Source organism: Astatotilapia calliptera, chromosome 5, assembly GCF_900246225.1.
Source record: "Astatotilapia calliptera chromosome 5, fAstCal1.2, whole genome shotgun sequence".
NCBI classification, from domain to species: domain Eukaryota; kingdom Metazoa; phylum Chordata; class Actinopteri; order Cichliformes; family Cichlidae; genus Astatotilapia; species Astatotilapia calliptera.
Genome location: NC_039306.1, coordinates 3,289,376 through 3,307,233, shown reverse-complemented (window position 1 = coordinate 3,307,233; position 17,858 = coordinate 3,289,376). Strand labels below are relative to the sequence as shown.

At 41.2% G+C, this 17,858-nt stretch overlaps 3 protein-coding genes across 3 annotated transcripts; all 3 read right to left on the bottom strand.

The window, feature by feature from the left end:
* Positions 1-1,085: 1,085 nt before the first annotated feature.
* LOC113021768 (odorant receptor 131-2-like) lies at positions 1,086-2,569 on the bottom strand. The gene is made up of 4 exons (XM_026166481.1): positions 2,424-2,569; positions 2,101-2,241; positions 1,554-1,818; positions 1,086-1,475 (listed from the first exon to the last, which is right to left on the bottom strand). Exons 1-4 carry the CDS (start codon positions 2,567-2,569, stop codon positions 1,086-1,088), a joined length of 942 nt encoding a protein of 313 aa, XP_026022266.1.
* A 2,435-nt stretch (positions 2,570-5,004) lies between these two features.
* On the bottom strand, positions 5,005-7,934 carry LOC113021767 (odorant receptor 131-2-like). Its single transcript, XM_026166480.1, has 4 exons — positions 7,804-7,934; positions 7,113-7,251; positions 6,416-6,841; positions 5,005-5,286 (listed from the first exon to the last, which is right to left on the bottom strand). The coding sequence occupies exons 2-4, from the start codon at positions 7,221-7,223 to the stop codon at positions 5,005-5,007; spliced, it is 819 nt and encodes a 272-aa protein (XP_026022265.1). The 5' UTR covers positions 7,224-7,251; positions 7,804-7,934.
* Positions 7,935-10,477: 2,543 nt separating this feature from the next.
* LOC113021629 (odorant receptor 131-2-like) lies at positions 10,478-13,805 on the bottom strand. The gene is made up of 4 exons (XM_026166328.1): positions 13,629-13,805; positions 12,739-12,802; positions 12,319-12,438; positions 10,478-11,293 (listed from the first exon to the last, which is right to left on the bottom strand). Exons 2-4 carry the CDS (start codon positions 12,784-12,786, stop codon positions 10,478-10,480), a joined length of 984 nt encoding a protein of 327 aa, XP_026022113.1. The 5' UTR covers positions 12,787-12,802; positions 13,629-13,805.
* Between the last annotated feature and the right edge of the window lie 4,053 nt (positions 13,806-17,858).

Here is a 17,858-nt window from a genome sequence, read left to right as displayed (position 1 = left end):
TTCATAATTTAAACATTTGTGAAAAGGTAACCTTCCTGTCCATACCTTAAGTACACATCATTATTACTATTACACTTTATTATGAACGTTATTGACCTGTTCATTGAGTGTTCTTTATTTTTGCTTTGTAAGGGTATATGAGTAGTACATTATTTCAATATTTAGGCAATCAAAGGGAAATTTTCAAATCAAAAATTACATTTAGCTAGTAAATAAAACAGAAGTCTTATCTCTCACAGCGAGTCTGTACAGTAAGCATTCCATGTTGGAAAGCTCCTGCATGTCTGTGATGAGGGCTCCATCTAGTGTGCATGATGAAGTTTTACAGCTCAGTCTGGGTCGATGGACGTCTTTGCTTCTCTTTTTTATTTTGTTCATAAACATTTTTCAGAATTTTACGTGCGGTGCAATAAGAAATTCTGTCATCTTCTCTGATAACTGGAACACCTAACCTGCTGTAATGCTTCTATCACCACACTGTTAATCACAGACTCCACTTGAGCAACTTCACATGAGTCAAAGTTCAAAACAAATCCTACCCTACACTCAGTTCATCATTTGTCTCATCCCGCTTTCTTTCTTCTGATTGGCTGCCCCTCTTAATCAGAATGTTTCATTAGCAAGTGGGGCTTCTGCATTTGCAGCCAGAGCTGACAGGGCTGTGTGCCTGACAGGGTACATGTACAAATCTATACTGTAGGCAAGTTTTAGCCACAAACTCTTCTGACTGCACCTACATAAAAATGTGCATAAGGTCAATTAATTTGCTTCATTTAGACCAGAGGTGTCCGACTCCAGGCCTCGAGGGCCGGTGTCCTGCAGGTTTTAGATGTGTCCTTGATCCATCACAGCTGACTGAAATTGCTAAATCACCTCCTCAACATGTCTTGAAGTTCTCCAGAGGCCTGGTAATGAGCTAATCATTTGAATCAGGTGCGTTGACCCAGGGTGAGATCTAAAACCTGCAGGGCCCGGCCCTCGAGGCCTGGAGTTGGACAAACCTGATTCAGACCAAAATCTACGTCTGTGCTCACTGGATAAATCAGGTCAAACCACACTTTTTTAGGTATAGCGTGTGTTTAGAGTCAGTGCTTCTCTGGCACCCTGCACTTCCTGCTCTTCCCTCTAGATTTAAAACCTTTACAGCCAAAGTGAACCCTGAAGTGGCTGCTGAGCTTCTGGTCTCTGGCACCATAGATGAGTGGACTGAGCAGACGTGGAAGCAGGTTGGTGAACAGAAAGGTGGTGAATAGGATTATGGTCCTCTTATGGGGCCAGGCTGTGACTAAAATGAGGTTGATGAAGGGAGAAATGTATGACAGCATGCAGATGAGGAGCTGGACTCCATGCAGCAGGATAGTGTTGTGAGCATTTTTAGCAGAGGCCTGGTTAGAAGAAGAAACTGCCCGAGCAGCACAGAGGACCTTCATGTAGGTGACGATCAAAGTGAGGAAGACAAAAGAAAACAGGAGGACCTGAGGGAGAGAATTCAAGTTGATTTGATCCACCAATCATTTAAACTGAGCCATAAACGTAGAAAACGAACATGTCACCTGGATGACCAGACTTTGTGTCTCATGGTACGGTGTGTTGTACACAAAGGAGGGGTAACAGATGACGTTCTTCGTGAAGACAGAGAGGGGCTGGACGACGAGGAGGATGATGACATCTGAGATGGAGGGGATGAAGGAGACAGCCCAGATCAGTGCGATCAGAGCGTACGCTCGCTGCACCGTGCAGAGCTGAGAGTGATGGAGAGGCCGGCAAACCGCAATGTAGCGTTCAACCGCCATGCCGGCCAGATTCAGAGGACTGTTCCTGCATGAAGACAGTTAGAACACACAGGTTTATATTTGCTCATGACGTCTGTGATTCTCTCTTTCTCCCTACAGTCTGAGTACAGCTCAGACTGTCTTAAAGTGCACATTGACTGTCCACTTTGATTGAACAAATAATAGCAGAATACTGCATTTCATTTAAAAGCGTAGTGAATATTTTGTCACCCACGCTTCATGTATGTTAACAGTTTTCAGGTGTACCTAATAATATGGTCAGTGGCTATGTACAAACTGTTATACTGTCTCTCGCACAGATACTTACTGGTTGGCTGTCACTGAGATGAGCAGCATGACACAGCAGGGAGCAAAGCTCAGGGGGGTGGTGTAGGTGAGGATCTGCAGCATCACAGTAACTGTCAGCATAATCATGTCATTGATGACCAGGTGGATGTAAAGCACGTACCTGCAGGAGACGGGGCAGGAGAGGACCAAAGAGCAAAACGAGGCAACAGATGCAAAAAACAGTCCCAATGTTAGGTAGCAGAAATATCAAATTATAATAACAAACTTCATCCTGCTCTCAGTTTTCTTTGATTTATTATTGAAATTGATGTGATAGAAATCTTGTAGAAGGAAATGATACACCTGGGGTCTTGCTGGAAGACAACACTCTTAAAATAGGTATAGACAAACATCCCATTAATGTAGTTGATGATGAAGCCGAGAGCAAAGGAGACAAAGTTCTTTGTGAAGGCGTCATTGAAGCTGTCCTGGCGTTTGGTTGTGTTCATGTCACACCTCGTCCTGCTCGGACACGACAAACCGAACTCACCTAAAACAGAACGAAAGATGAAACTCAGAGAAACAACTCCACATATAGCACAAGGTTCAAGTGGTGTTTTTCATTCATTGCAACCACTGAGACAAATAAAACGTGTTTTTAACAGAAACTTGATTCTGTTGTTCATGATTCTTTTTCAAATCATGAACAAGAATCATGATTTGAATGAAACTAAAAGAAATGACAAAAGGAAGAATTTCATTTTAAGAAAAACAGACAAAAGAAAAATCAAAACAAACATTGTGTTACATGTTAATAAGATGTAGTTTGGTGAATTTTGCTGAAATATCACTGCCAGCCACCAAAAACAAAACATGTAAAATACAATGAGACAATGGAAGTACATTATGACTGTATAAGTCAATATTTATCACGACCGCCTTTATTGTCCTCCACACTGATGGTGATAGATCCTGATGACAAACTGGACTAAAAATGTGACATTTGGATTCATGTTTCTATTTTCATTCAAGTCCTAGTGTGTAAAGTCTGTTGTGCACAGACACAACACTGGTTCATCACTTGAGTTAGGATTTTTTATATAATGCGTGAACAATTCATAGGTCAGTGTCATGATGCTTAAGAAAAGAACAAAAGCTTTCTCTGAAATCGTTAGGTTCAAGGGCTGGACTGAAAATAAGTGAAACAAGAAGAGTAATAAGCACTTTTTAGTCACTCTGCAGTTTGAGATGCCCTGAAAATTTTTAAATATCCTGCCATAAACACCACTTCATCTCTAAAGTCCAAAAACTTGTTGGTATTTGTTCATTATTCTTAAAATGATCACCATTCATATGTTTTCACAAAAAAATTCAAAACTTCAGCATTAAAAGACAGCAAACAGCAGATGTAAGTTACTTCTTCCTACTCTTAAGTCTTTAAGCAAAAATGACTTACTTCAACACGACACCGTTCTGGCCTGTGCTGATGTAACAGGCTGTGCAGCTGCGTGTGAGAAGTGAGAGGAACAGGAAGACGTGTGGTTATATAGATTTCGCTGCCGTAGTGATGTGAGATGATCCTGGAGAGGTGGGGAGCTGCAGGCCAGAGGGTGGATTATCATTTTCGTTTTGAAAACTGTGTGTAGTTGTGAACTGTGAGTTTGTTTATCAGAAATCTTGTGCAAGAATATTATGAGAGATCTAAATGAGGTTTTATTCAAACAGCATGATCAGGTATTTACAATTCAGAAAACCCACACCGTATGAGCAAACGCTTTGGCGACAGTGGGAAGGAAAAACTCTCTTTTAACAGGAAAAAAGCTCCAAAAGAACAAGACTCAGGGAGGGGCGGGGCCATCTGCTGCGACCAGATGAGGTGAGAGAAGGAAAACAGACATGCTGTGGAAGAGAGATTACTAACTGCAGCTGGTGAGGGTTAGGGCAGGTATAAGCACCTCCTGCAGTTTATGTGTTTGTTGTGTTCAACACGTTCTCACTCCCAAAGCGTAACATTTTACGCTAGGTGACAAATCGTCAACATATTAAGTTTCCGGCTACCCACCACGTTCCGAAATGACGACCTCGGAAAAATGAGAACTGTCTGGACTGAATCTACATGTTTGCTCTTTTTCTTCAAATCGCTTAGAAACACGCTATTTAACGTCATTAAAGCCCTGGTTAAGATCAGGAATAAGGTTAGGTTTAGGGCTGGAATACAGGGCTATTACCGAGGGAGCGTCATTGCACTGGATTTCAGCCATAACCCGCCACGTACCATAAGAACGCCGAAGGTCTCCTTTGGTGTTCCTCAGGAACGCCGCGGGACGTGACAAAACGTCGGCATGTTACGCCTCGTGCTCTACCAGCTTCTGCTATATTAGGAAATGACCTGTTTCGTCCAGTTCCTCTGCACGAGAACAGCTGATACCTGGTGTTTTAGGAATGATGCTGATCTGCTCAGTACTGCTGACATCACTGTGGTTAATTTTAGGGTCACTCACTTTAAAACAAAACAAGTATTCTTGCTTTGACCTCTGACAGTTGATTTGTGTTCCGACACAATTATATAAACTTTATTCATATAAAAATGGTTTTGCAGTTAATTACATATATATTTTTAAATGATTGCCCTTTTAGATACTTAAAGCATTATTTTATTCAGGATTAGTTGTACAAGAATAAAACATCACAACTACCTTTATGATTTGTTTAAAAGTTTTTATAGACAAATTTCACAGTGTTTCGGTCGCGCTTTGATTCAGAAACACACATGGATGACAAAAAAATACAGATTTCACTGGAAATGTATTAATCTGCACATCAGCCCATGCACTTTGAGCTTTAATTATTATAGATGTTATTTAAATCTATCCATCCATGAATGCATGACAAACAGGTGAAACAATGATCACACAGTGGGCTGTTTGTGTGCAGCAGACTGTGGTCAGGTTGAGCTGAGGTTCCCTGATTGTTTCACCTGAGGGTTCATTTTCTGTGACGCCAGCCTGAGCAGAGTCACGCTGTGTTCGTGACAGGAAAGGTATCGGGTCCAGTACTTCCTGAACTGCTCATCACGAAAGCCATAGATCATGGGGCTCAGGAAGCGAGGGATGATGTAGACAAGCAGGAAGAAGATGTATCGAATCTCCAGGCTCAGCTGAGGGAAGAGAGAGATCAGAGCCGCCTGAAGGGAGGGAACCACAAAGGCGAGCATGCACAGCAGCAGCTGAAACAAAAACAGAGTGTAGATAAAGCTGATTTATGCCTCTGGACTCAGATATTTTCAGATATATGTTCCTTTAACTGTTCAGGGGATGTGGTAAAAGTAACAATAGGGACAAAAAAGGACAAAGAGGCAAAACTGGCTTCTTTGTAGGTTGCTGGTTGCACCGGCAGCGGGCAAAGCCGGGTCTTCCAGATTCTTCTCCACAGCCACACGTTCCAGCTCCAGCTGGAAGGTGTTTCCAGGACAGCCAAGACATGGTGTTCCAGTTCAGATTCCCAGGAGGCCAACTGCCTGAACCACATCAACTGACCTTACTGTAAAGAGGATGCAACATGGAGGAGCAGCAGCTCTACTCCAACATCCTTCCAGATCTTTAAGCTCCTCACTCCATCTCTAAGGCTAAGCCCATGCACCCATATGAAGCAAACTCATTTCAGCTGCTTGTATTCATGACCTTACTCAGATTTCATTGCCATAGCTGAGGGTTATAATGTAGATGGACTAATAAATCAAAATCTGTTCCAATGCCCACATTGCTGCTGATGCTGTTCCAGTCCACCTGTCCAACTCACTCTCCACCTTCCCATCACTCATGAATAAAATCAGGTTCTCAGACCGATGAATTTTCGCAGTACACCAGACTGGTGGCTCTGGGGAACTCGGCTGTAACCCTTCTCCAAATCTACAAAAAAATGTAGACTGGACGGTCAAACTCCCACGATGCCTCCAAAAGTCCCACAAAGGTGAAGATCAGCTCTACTGTTCCATGGCCTGTTTGAAATCTGCTTTGCTCGTCATGGATTTAAGGGCAGAGCTTCCTTCCCATCAGCCAAAAACAAACTGTCCCCACAGTAAACTGAGTAGTACCCTGATAATTGGAGCAATTATACAACAGTCTCAGTTTTTTAAAAATGGCACCTTCCACACTCTGTCTCCACCTCCTACTTGTTTGTTGTTTTGGGAATTTTTTTTTTTATTCAAGATAGAATTAAGTAAACGGTTTAAAAATCTCGTTGCTCTTCATCACACCATCTTTGAACATTTAAGGGGGAACTAGTGATAAAGGCAGATGATAATGTTTGGTGAATGGTGTCGATTCATAAATGCTTTTTCATGGTGTGACACCCACCTGCACCCCGTGAAGTAGCACGGTGTTCCTGGCTCTCTTCACAGAGACGAGGCTTGTTGAGACAGCCTGCGCTGTCAGCATGATCTTACAGTAGGTGTAGAGCAGCGCAAGGGCCACAAAGGAGAGGTAAGTCCCGTCAAACACACAGTTCTTGTAGTAAATGGACTGGTCACGAAAAAGAAGTGAGTGGTCACAAAAAATCTTGGTGTGGAAGAAACTCGGAGGCTCCTTGACGATCGTGATGAGGAGGTCGGTGATGGGCGGGGTGATGGTGAGGATGACGATAACACAGATGAGGAGGAGAGTGCGAGGGATGTTACACATCTGGCTGTAGTGCAGAGGGAAACAGATGGAGATGTAGCGCTCCACGGCCATGCCGGCCAGGATGAGAGGGGTGGAGCGCGTGGTGAGGATCGCTGTCATGATCTAAGGATGGGAGAGGAGGGTGGAGGGAGAACACAAAGGTTAACAACGGTGTATAGTAGTTAATTTGTAGATCACAGAGTTATATTCTTCTTTACTACCTGTTGTGGATTATAAATCAATAATAACAGTATTCATACTGATCCTGTGAAGATGCAGCACTGTTTCCCTTTCCTCTGTTTACGTTAGATGGTCTGTAGTCAGGATCCCATAGAAGGATGACATGACATGCAAAACATATGTGATGGGCTTGACTGATGCTGCTGTGATTTACCAGAAGGCAGCAAACAGAGGCATGGATCTTCCTGAAGATGTAGCTGATCAGATAGAGAGCTGTCACCAGGGTTAGCTGCAGAGCATCATTGATCACCATGGAGATGAACATGATGTATCGCGGGTTCTCGTAGAAGAGACTAGGGTCAGAACAAAGAGCTGAGAGCTGAGAGACAGATGCTGTGGTTTATGTTTGTGTGTGTACACCATATCATCACATGCAAGTGTTTCTACTTTGGATTTATCTGCTTATTTTTGAACATTTTCCAGGAAATGTCTCTTCCTTTTCTCTTTTCAAACCAGTTTAGGCTTTTTATTGCTAAACTGGAGATTAAACTGGACTAATGCAGCGAAGCTGTTTTCACATAAGAGCTCTGGACTGAATTTGCCCTTACTCGTGTGTTCAAAGGGTCACCTCTGGATGTATTCTCAGTGCTGAAAATACCTCATTTGAGGTGAGGGTGCTTCCTCGCTAGAGCATTACTTTTATACCAGAGTAAATAATATCAAACAGACTTTTCATGCAGCATTATACTCGAGACTCAAATGTTAAATGTGTCCAACATCTGACTTCTCATGTGCATCTTTTCTTAATAAAAACATTTTAATATGGAAGAAGGCAGAAGAATGTAACCTTTGGGAGTTTTGCTGTCCTCTAATACGTTTTCGTGTATCCCTGAGGCTCTGAGTACCTGTGTCATTGGAAGGTGTGCACCATGCTGCCATTGATGATACTGAGGACCAGCCACACCAGCATGGCCACTATGTTCTTGGTCAGAATGCTTGAGAAGCTCTCCTTAACACCTTGTGTCTGGACAGAGGTGGTGTTTGACACCAGTGGGTAAAGAGGCCCAGTGGAGGTGGAGTTCATGACCAGCATCTCCTCCTTCTCACTGTCTGAAGGAGCAAAGAAATAAAACCTACAATTATACAACAGTTATACTAATGAACTTCTTCAGTTATTAATTACACACTGCATCTTTAATTAATGATAAATCTTTGATCAATAGTAAAAAAAAAAAGACACATTTCTGGAATATGTTAAAGTACATGGTATGGATATGTTTTATTATTATTATTATTATTATTATTATAATTATTATTATTAGCACAAGTATTATAGTGAAAAAGGTAACGCTATAATAACATTTTAGAATAATGAGGATAGAAACATGTTAGCCTTCACACACCTGTGCACAGATCTGCTCTTTACAGTAAGGTCAGAGGTCATTTCTAATTCTGTTCTCTCTTCTAAAAAACAAACAAAACATTTAGGAGTGCAGGAACATTGTTTTTGTGAGTAACTCAAACACAACATAACCTATGTTCATATGCACACACTAAGAAAAGAGAGATGATTAGATTTAAAAATCATTCTGTTTCACTGCTGATACATCAACATTATACATCAACATTCACATTTTATATGTTAATATCATCAGAGAAAATATACAAATGAACAGAAGAAAAACCTTTTTACAACTTTCAGCCTTTACAAACCAACAAAATAGGAAATATTCATATTTAAAATATTGCATTAATGTATCCTGAAGCTTTGATAGCAAGAGATGGCAATCACAGAGTGATGTGCAAAGACATTAAACAGACAGATGTCAGAGCCTCTCACCTGCTGACTCCCTGACTGGGCCTGCTGGATCTGATAAGCCCCTTAAATATGATCCGTCCTCTACAGGATGATGTCAGATGACTAATTTCAAAACTGGAGCTTTGAGTGGTGCAAACGTCAGGACATCACTGTTGTCATGCAGCCAGGCAATTACAACATGTTGCTGTGTTTAATGTAAAGACATTATATCCATGTCCAAAGCTGCTGAAGACCATAAAGTCAGAAAAAACCACACCAAGATGGAAATGCTGGAAATTATTTTGTCACAAAAAGAAATCATGTCTGGGTCCAAATGCAGATTAAATCGAGACCTTTCATTTCGATCATTTAACCTACATCATGATACAACCCTTAAAAGCTTCACTGAAAATTAACATTTTGAGCTTTACTCCAGAGATTAATGATAAAAAAAACCCCAAATAAAACATCCAGAGTACCAAAGCTTGTTTTTGTGTTCCTCATCATAGTCATGAAGTGGGTTTATCTGGATATATTCTATGACATTAATGCTCAAATTGGGATACATATAAATTGTTGCTCAACAAAAATAAGATTTTGGTTTTAGAATAATTGACTCTATTATATTTTCATTCATTTTGATATCTCCTGTGATGAGGAGTCAAAAATGATGTGACTTCAAAAGCACGTAGCTCTAATTTTAATTTTTGTAATATGAGGGTAAAATAATTTTTTGTATTAAAAAAGCAGATTTTGAGGTCAGCTGAAACTTTTTTTAAAGGTTTTATCAGATGGTTTTGATCTTGCTTTTCCTTCAGGCTGCATTTGATTTCATTCAGTGTCCCATTCTGCAGTTTCAGTCCGTGAGACGGTGGTGAGCTGGATTTGTGTTAGAAATATAATCAGCAACATTATTTTGCTTGACTGACTTCCTGCTCACTGCGAGTCTTAGCGAAGGATTAGAAAAAGGCCAACATTGGTTATCAAGTAAACCTGGGCAGGTGTTAGTACACCAGGATGACCCCAGGAAACCTGCTGCGAGAAACACAGATTTCAACATGTTACGCAGCCTTTCTCTGTAAAATAAATATAAACCGAGACATCAATAAACTCAGAATGTTTTCATTCAGTAGGTTTTACAGCAGAGAATAGATTTTGCCACAAGGTGGAGCTTTTTTCTATTGAGACTGTACATGTGGGAGAGGTGCTGCTCGGTGTAGCAGTGTCAACAGTATCCTGAAGGATAAATTAGTCTATGTGCTTCCTCTGCATGCTGGGTTTGGAGTTTATCTCTGTCACTGAAGATCGGTGCCACATTTAAAATGGTTTGGCTTAATGAAAGTGAACACAACTCTTACGAAAAGTGTAGCGGAAAAAGAAATGTGCTGACGTAAGGCATCTGTACTGGAGTCCAAACTGCAGCTGAAAAAACAGAAAAGAGTCTGAACTGTTGCTAACACAGAAAAAGTCAGTGCTTCATATCAAACCATAAAAACATTTTTTATGGTCTTGGGTAATCTGTCCTTTATTCTCCCACACAAATGAGTTTTTTTTTATCCCTGATTTAATTTGTTGGGACGTGGCCTCCCCAATAAGCATTCGCTCCTTTGAACAGTTTGTTTTCTCCTTAATCTCTGAGACATTCACACATTCAGACCACATGAAATTAGATATTTGCACTTGCCAGGATTGTCAACATAAAATACATTTTTATGTATTTATTTTTCATTTCATTTAAAACATTGCAAATTAAAGGTTTTCTTCAAGCACTATACAAGTCTTTATAAGTGGTCTTTGTCCTCGGGCGTTACTTTCTTCACTTTGTTTCTGCATCTGTTGCTCAGAAAGTCCATCCTGAGGTACTCCCTGAACTTCTTGTCTCTGACACCGTAGATGATTGGACTCAGAAAACGGGGCAGGATGTAGACGATCAGGTAGTTTGCAAATCTGATTTCGAGGATCCGACCTGGGAAGATGATGTGCAGGACCACCTCCACGCTAGGAGAGACGTAGGAGAGCATGCACATAGCCAGCTGGGCCCCGTGGAGGAGGATGGTGTTCCTGGCCTTCTGGGCTGATGTCTTATCTGTGGAGAGGGCTCTGGCTGCAAACAGGATCCTCAAGTAGGTGACGACCAGAATCAGAAACACACAGGAGAAGTAGATGATATCAAAGGCTTGCCTTTTGTACGCCAGGATTGGGTCTTTGAACACATTCTGGCGCAAGCAGAACACTGACTCATGAAAGAAGCTCAGAGACTCGGTTGCAAGTGTTACAAACAGATCTGTAATATCAGGAGCCACACAGATAAACCAAATCATCCCGATGACGATGTAGGTCCTCCTCACGGTGCAGATTTGGGTATACCGCAGAGGTTCGCATATAGCTATGTAGCGCTCGATGGCCATGGCAGCTAAGTTGACAGGGGTGTTTCTGGTGGTGAAGACTGCCACCAGGATGAAGAAGCAGCAGAAGGCGACGTTAATCTTGTAGAAGATGTAGCTGAGGATGAAGAGCATGATGGTGACAGTCAGCTGGATGGCATCGTTGATCACCATGTGGATGAAGAGGATGTAACGAGGGTCGTCATGAAAGGTCTGAAGGAGGAAACAGAAGGAGTGAAATGTCCTGTGCTGTGATACTTCTGTGTGACACTCCTCGGTGAGTTTGGTGTAGAGGCACATGAATCACTTCTGCATCTGATGCATTCAAACCTCACTGCAAATTTCCAGACATGCACATTAATCGTGAACTCCAGCTTTAAATCACAGCTGTGGACAAGAGTCTATAGAGAGGCAGCAGAGAGGAAGCAGAATGACTCTGTGGTCAACAGCAATAGAGATTATTGTAGAGTTTTGTTTCTCCATGGACTGAAAAGAAAAGAGTGATGGGCGTAAGTAGAGTTTGGGGGAAATACTGCCTCAAAAACAGTTTTATTAGCTGCGGTTTCATGTAGTCCTTTTTCTAAATTCCATAAAAATAAAACGTCCTCTGTTTTTAGACACATTAAGGACGAATAACAATAAGAAACTTTTACAACCCTCCAAATGTTTGCATCACTCACTCAGCAGCAGAAATAATACCGGCCTTATCATCAAATATGGAGTGAATGGGGGAAAAAAAAACCTTTACAGGTGCCTGATGTCACTCACGGTCAGCTTTGTCTTTGCTGCTGTTGTTAGTACAAAATGCCTTCAGTGTCTTATTGGAGTGCAGTGAAGCACACACTCTTGAAACAGCAATATCAAATATCAAAATCTCTGCTGTATCTATATTTCAAACATGCTTTGTACGTGTGTTTTGGTACTTTCTTCTTATTTTTTTGTCACTGTTTTTCTCTATGTGTTGACCTTATAATGACATCTTTAAATTGTTTTGTGTAATTTCCTGTAAGTATGCACTAAACAAACATTTATCAGTTCATACATGTGTGTGACGTGTATGTTCTGTGGGCGCTGCAGGGCCAGTCAACTAAAATATCATATTAATAACATGTTTTGGATTAATAATTATAAATGACAGGATAAATAATAATATGTGACAAATAAGCTGCTGTGTGTGTGTGTGTGTGTGTGTGTGTGTGTGTGTGTGTGTGTGTGTGTGTGTGTGTGTGTGTGTTTACCTGGTGTCTAAAAAACGTGACCACCAAGGTGCCGTTGATGTAACTGAGTGTGAGCCAGACCAGAACCACGATCAGGTTCTTGACAAACGCTGTGGTGAAAGTATCTCTGATGAGCAGCAGCTGATCCAGCAACGAGAGACAAGAAATTCAGTTTATCTGCTTCTGGTGTCTGTTAGCACACACGTGAAACAGGAAACGGAGAATAACAGCAAACAACATCTTCATTGTTTATTTGGGTGATAGTGTCTGGACTGAATTTTCCTCTTGTAGCCTTGATAAAAGTACATTTTACTGAGCAGACTTTCAAGTTTTAGTAATTTGTTTACACCATAAAGTAAATCAACATGAGGATTTTATTTAAATATCAATAGATTTATATTTTAACTGATTTAATTATTTACTGGAGCTGCTTTACTGAACCTGATAAGGGACGGTCATGTTGCCTCTGAGACCCAGCAGTGAGCTCATTCTTCACATGTGAGACCTGAGGGAGGATGGACGCAGACAACACAATACCTGTTTAAATAACTCATCCTAGTACAACTACATTAATAGTAGTATCATAATTTTAATAATCAGTTTAAAAAAAAAATCTTGCATACCACGATTTAAAAAGTGGACACTTTCCCCTAAAATAAAGGAGCTGTGAGTTTTACAATTTTACTGCCACATTATTATGAATTTCATACTTTGTTCTGAGTCTGTATTTTAGTCTTAGCTGCTGATGCTTTAACAGATCAGATTTTTTTTGATCTCCCCCATTACCTGTCTGACATGAGCGTCGGCCAAAACTCAAACCATTCTCAGTTATTCTATAACTATAATATCATACATGTTAACAGCAGATTCATTTAGGTCTGTGTTTAAATAAATGTTTGATTAAATAAAAACTGCCATGCTCTTTCCTTTTCATCACAAAGTTATAAAATTGTGGTTTTATTTCAGTTAGTGCAGTTTTATTCCATATAATGTTAATAAATGTCTACCTGAGCACTCAAAGGGCTTTATGCAAATTGCTTCATTTACCCATAAACACACTTTCTATCTAACATTCACACACATTCAAATTGGATGGATGAATCAGAGCAACTTGGGGTTGCTGCCTCTAGAATGGCAATATTAGTAATAGTAGTAATACTCCATTACATGTGAATGACCTCAAATTTTACATTTAGGTAAATAATATTTAAAACATTAAATTAGAATATCATTTAAAATATAGAATATAGTTAAATCATATAAATAAAGGAACAGAGTAACTGCTGCCATGCAAACAAATTCACACTGCAGAGATTTTAATGAGGACCTACCTGAGTGCAGGTGAAACACAGAAGGCAGGCAGTGTGAGAGCGGAGCTTTTATAAGCGTTTCAGTGTTTATCACAGGAGGGAAAGCTTCCTGATGATGACAGTGATGGTGCTGCTGTGATTGCTATGGTCTCAAATATGAGATTTGAAAAAAAAATCAAATGGTTAAAAAAATAACAGAAAAATAAATGTTAATCTCTGTCAGCTGTACCAACTCATTGCTTTTACTGTAAAACAGGGGTGGGGAACTCCAGGCCTCAAGGCCCGTGTCCTGCAGGCTTTAGATGTGTCCTTGATCCAACACAGCTGATTTAAATGGTTAAATTACCTCTTCAACATTTCTTGAAGTTCTCCTGAGGCCTCATTTGATTCAGGTGTGTTGACCCAGTGTGAGATCTGAAACCTGCAGGACACGGCCCTCGAGGCCTGGAGTTGCCCACCCCTGCTGTAAAGGGACCAGTCATGTATAATCCCCCAACAAAGGCCAAGTCTGAAGCATGAATGCTCTTTGTCACAGTTTCTTAAAAATATATGAATCAGTCACAGCAATTTTCATTATCCTTAATTTATAAGATAAAAAGGCCAAAAAGAAGAGAAGAAAATGAAGCATATTCTGACCTAAGAGGACTTTATTTATTATTTATTACCAAAGCATGATGCACAGTAAACCCCAAACTAACCTCTGATCATTGAAGGCTGGTGGTGAGTATTTTCTGCTTTACTTTTAGTGTTTTCATTGCACATTAACATGGAATTTATACAAAATGTCTCATCATTTCTTGACTAATCCCGGTGGATATTTTCTTTTCATTGAATAATTATAAGCCCCCCCCCCCCGGAAAAAAGAAATATGCTTTATAAAATCAAGCAATAGTATTTATTTATTTATTTATTTGCAGCATAAAAAACACAAATTAAGTTAATAATAAAGTTTTATACTGTTGCAGATGTTACAGGCCTTCGATGGGGTCTGTTTTTAAACTGTATTTTTTAACAGAAAAGCAGAGACAGGAGACATCAGTTGCGTTCGGTCTGCAGGCTCTTCCTCGTCTGGTTTATTAACAGAATTTAACAACGTCCTTTTCTTTTCATTTAGACACACACATTTCTCTTTTAACAACACAAACATTCAATTAGGTCCATAGCTCAAACCCTTTTGGTTACCTTGCACTCTCGCAAGAATAAACTTACAAAATAATCATTGTATATGAACGTCCTTATTTACAATAAATCTGTAACCAATTCTACTGCATTTCAGCATCAAAAACATTTCTGTGCAGCACCACTAACAAGGCAATTAACCCGCTTATATACCATTATACATTCCTTATGCTTTAACAGATTCAAACAACATATTACATTTGTAACCAATAAACAAAAATATTCTTCCATTGCTCACAAACAGTTCACAATCATCCACAAACAGTATACATCAGATTATTTACATTTGACACATAAGAACTGGGTAGGTCCTATTCAACTGTAACTTCCAATAATGTCAGGATAAAAGAAGCGTCTTAAGAGCTGCGTTTGTCACAAAATAAAACAGGTAATAAGACCAGCTGCCTATTTAGACTAAGAGTGAAATGGCGGCTTCCATTACAAATGGCGGTATAGTTAGCTTTCTCTCAATCGGTGAAAACACACTCTCTCACAATATTCGCGGTCTTTAAACTAAGACAGAAAAAGGTTTCTTGCCTTTATATGTACATTGCAGTGAGCAAACTTGAACCACTAACCTGTTTTTTTAACAGAAAAGCAGAGACAGGTAGTGATGTTCGATTCGTGAACAAATCGTTCAATACTCGAGAATCACTTTACTGACTCGTGAATCATGATTCACAAGCCCAACTGACTCACTGACTCATCCCTGTTGCTGTTAGCAAACTAATTCCATTAGTAGAAATATATCTAGCTTATAATTAAAATTGTGGGGGGAAAAAACAACAGCCAGTTTCGTAACAAAAGGATTTCTGCTCTGAACTGGAAGAAAAAACCCTGAGTAGAAGCTCACATCAAGAAAATAGCTCCTCGGTTCAGAGTAGCATCGCGCTGCTAACATGCTAACAACACATTTGAGCTACTCACCCCCTCCCTCCTGTGCTGAATCGTAAGCGTAAGCGAATCACTCAGGACTCGCTCACCCCCTCCCTCCTTTGCTGAATCATAGAGCGAGCGAACGAATCACTCACTCACCCCCTCCCTTCTGTGCTGAATCATTGAGCGAGCGAACGAATCACTCACTCACTCACTCACTCACTCTTCTTTCCATTTCTCAGCATAACCTCTTGCAGTTTGTGGCTCTCCATCAGTAACCAACTTGAACAGGAGGTCTACTGGCATTCGTGGATGTCGACCAAAAAGCAGAAAGAATGGTGAGTAACCCGTTGTTTCATGGCGCGTGCAATTGTACGCATGAACCATCTGTGGGAGATACTCTCTCCATCTTTCTTTTTTTTCTTCACCCAGGGTCCTCAGCATCTGCAAGATGGTACAATTAAAGCGTTCAGCTGGGTTGCCCTGAGGGTGGTACGGAGTTGTTCGAGAGTGCCCCACATTGCTCAACTGTTGTAGAGTCCGGAAAAGCTCGTTCTCGAACTCCCGCCCCTGATCATGGTGCAGCCTTAAAGGGTAGCCAAATCTGGGGATATAATCACTGAAAATCCTTTCAGCTGCAGTTTTTACCACTCTTTTTGCGGGTTGGATAGGCCTGGGCATACCTAGTAAAGTGGTCTACCACAACTAGGATATACTGATATCCGCCCCTGCTTGGCTCTAAGTGGAGGTAATCAACTGAAACCAATTCCATTGGTGAGCTCGTGGTAATGCTGGACATGGGAGCTCGGACATGTGTCACCGGTTTCTTCTGTTTGATGCACGGACACTGCCGGGTGACTTAGGCTTCGATGTCTCGCCTCATGTATGGCCAGTAGAACCGTTGCCTCGCCAGGCTGAGAACTCTTTCTACCCCGACATGCCCCATGTCATCATGCAGATGTTTCAGGACCAGGGATTTGAAGCTAGCTGGTAAGACTAGTTGGCGCTTTTCTGCAGTCTTACGGTACAGAACTCCGTCTTCTAAGCTCAGCTTTGTCCACTCATGCATCATTTTCCTTGCCGGACCGCTCACATTCCGTCTCATGTCATCTGTCAGCTTTTGATCTGCGTCTTTCATTTTCATGATCTCACCTATCGCAGGGTCTGCTCTTTGAGCCCTTTGTAGTTCATCCAAATTGATGGGCGTGACCATTTCTTGGATTACTGGTTCAAGCTGGTCACCTTGTGCTAGAGCCAGAGCAGCGATCCATGCAACATCTCCATGCTTGCCTGCTCCACATCCCTCCCAAGTAGCGGCAACAGCTTCTTTGGAGAACTCTTTTGTACATCCAGTGACGTATCTGTCAATGTCAAGGGGACTCCTCGGCAGGGTGTCTGCGTCAACATTTACTTTGCCAGGTCTGTACCTTATATCAAACCTGAAATCTGATAGCTCTCCCACCCATCTGAACCCAACCGCATTCAACTTGGCGGTACTCATGACATAAGTTATGGGATTGTTGTCTGTGTAGATGGTAAAATACAGGGCATAGAACAAGTAATCCCTGAACTTCTCGCAGACAGCCCACTTGAGGGTGAGAAACTCAAGCTTACCCGAGTGGAGTCTGTAATTCTTTTCAGCCGGTGTCAGTGTTCGGGAGCCGTATCCAATCACTCTTAGCTTCCCACTCTGATGTTGGTAGAGAACGGCCCCAAGTTCTTTATCAGATGCGTCTGTATGAAGGACGAAGGGAAGCTCAAAATCCGGGTAGGCAAGTACAGGGGGGTTTACCAACATATCCATCAACTTACACAGGGCACCCTGGTGCTTCTCTGCTCACTCAACTGGTGTTTTGGGTGGTAACTGTGCACCTTTCCCCTTCTGTCCTATAACCTTCCCCAGAAGATGCTCCTCTTTGGTTTTCTTGGGTTGCAAAAGCTCATAGATGGGTTTTGCTATTCTCGAGAAATCCTGGATATACGAGCGATAGTAACTCAGGAACCCAGCGATCCTCCTCACATCTTCCACTGTGGCAGGTGTCTCCTTTTTCAGGGCGTACACTGCCTCGAGATCTTTTGGATCAATGCGTACTCCTTCAGCTGACACTAAGCCCCCTTCATACCTCACTTCTCTTTTAAATAGGTCACATTTTGTCGGCCGGAGTTTGACTCCGTAGTTCTGCAGGGCTCTCAAGA

Excerpts from the sequence above, each read along its gene's own strand:
- LOC113021768 (XM_026166481.1), bottom strand. The coding sequence starts at position 2,569 with ATGAACACAACCAAACGCCAGGACAGCTTCAATGACGCCTTCACAAAG. Across the intron at positions 2,242-2,423 it reads GTCTTCCAGCAAGACCCCAG|GTACGTGCTTTACATCCACC; the intron begins GTGTATCATTTC and ends CGTCTCCTGCAG. Across the intron at positions 1,476-1,553 it reads CACAAAGTCTGGTCATCCAG|GTCCTCCTGTTTTCTTTTGT; the intron begins GTGACATGTTCG and ends TCTCTCCCTCAG.
- LOC113021767 (XM_026166480.1), bottom strand. The coding sequence starts at position 7,223 with ATGTTCATCTCCATGGTGATCAATGATGCTCTGCAGCTAACCCTGGTG. Across the intron at positions 6,842-7,112 it reads CCTCTGTTTGCTGCCTTCTG|ATCATGACAGCGATCCTCAC; the intron begins GTAAATCACAGC and ends TCCCATCCTTAG. Across the intron at positions 5,287-6,415 it reads TGCTACTTCACGGGGTGCAG|CTGCTGCTGTGCATGCTCGC; the intron begins GTGGGTGTCACA and ends TTTTTGTTTCAG.
- LOC113021629 (XM_026166328.1), bottom strand. The coding sequence starts at position 12,786 with ATGAGCTCACTGCTGGGTCTCAGAGGCAACATGACCGTCCCTTATCAG. Across the intron at positions 12,439-12,738 it reads ACATGACCGTCCCTTATCAG|CTGCTGCTCATCAGAGATAC; the intron begins GTTCAGTAAAGC and ends TTGCTGGATCAG. Across the intron at positions 11,294-12,318 it reads TCACGTTTTTTAGACACCAG|ACCTTTCATGACGACCCTCG; the intron begins GTAAACACACAC and ends TTCCTCCTTCAG.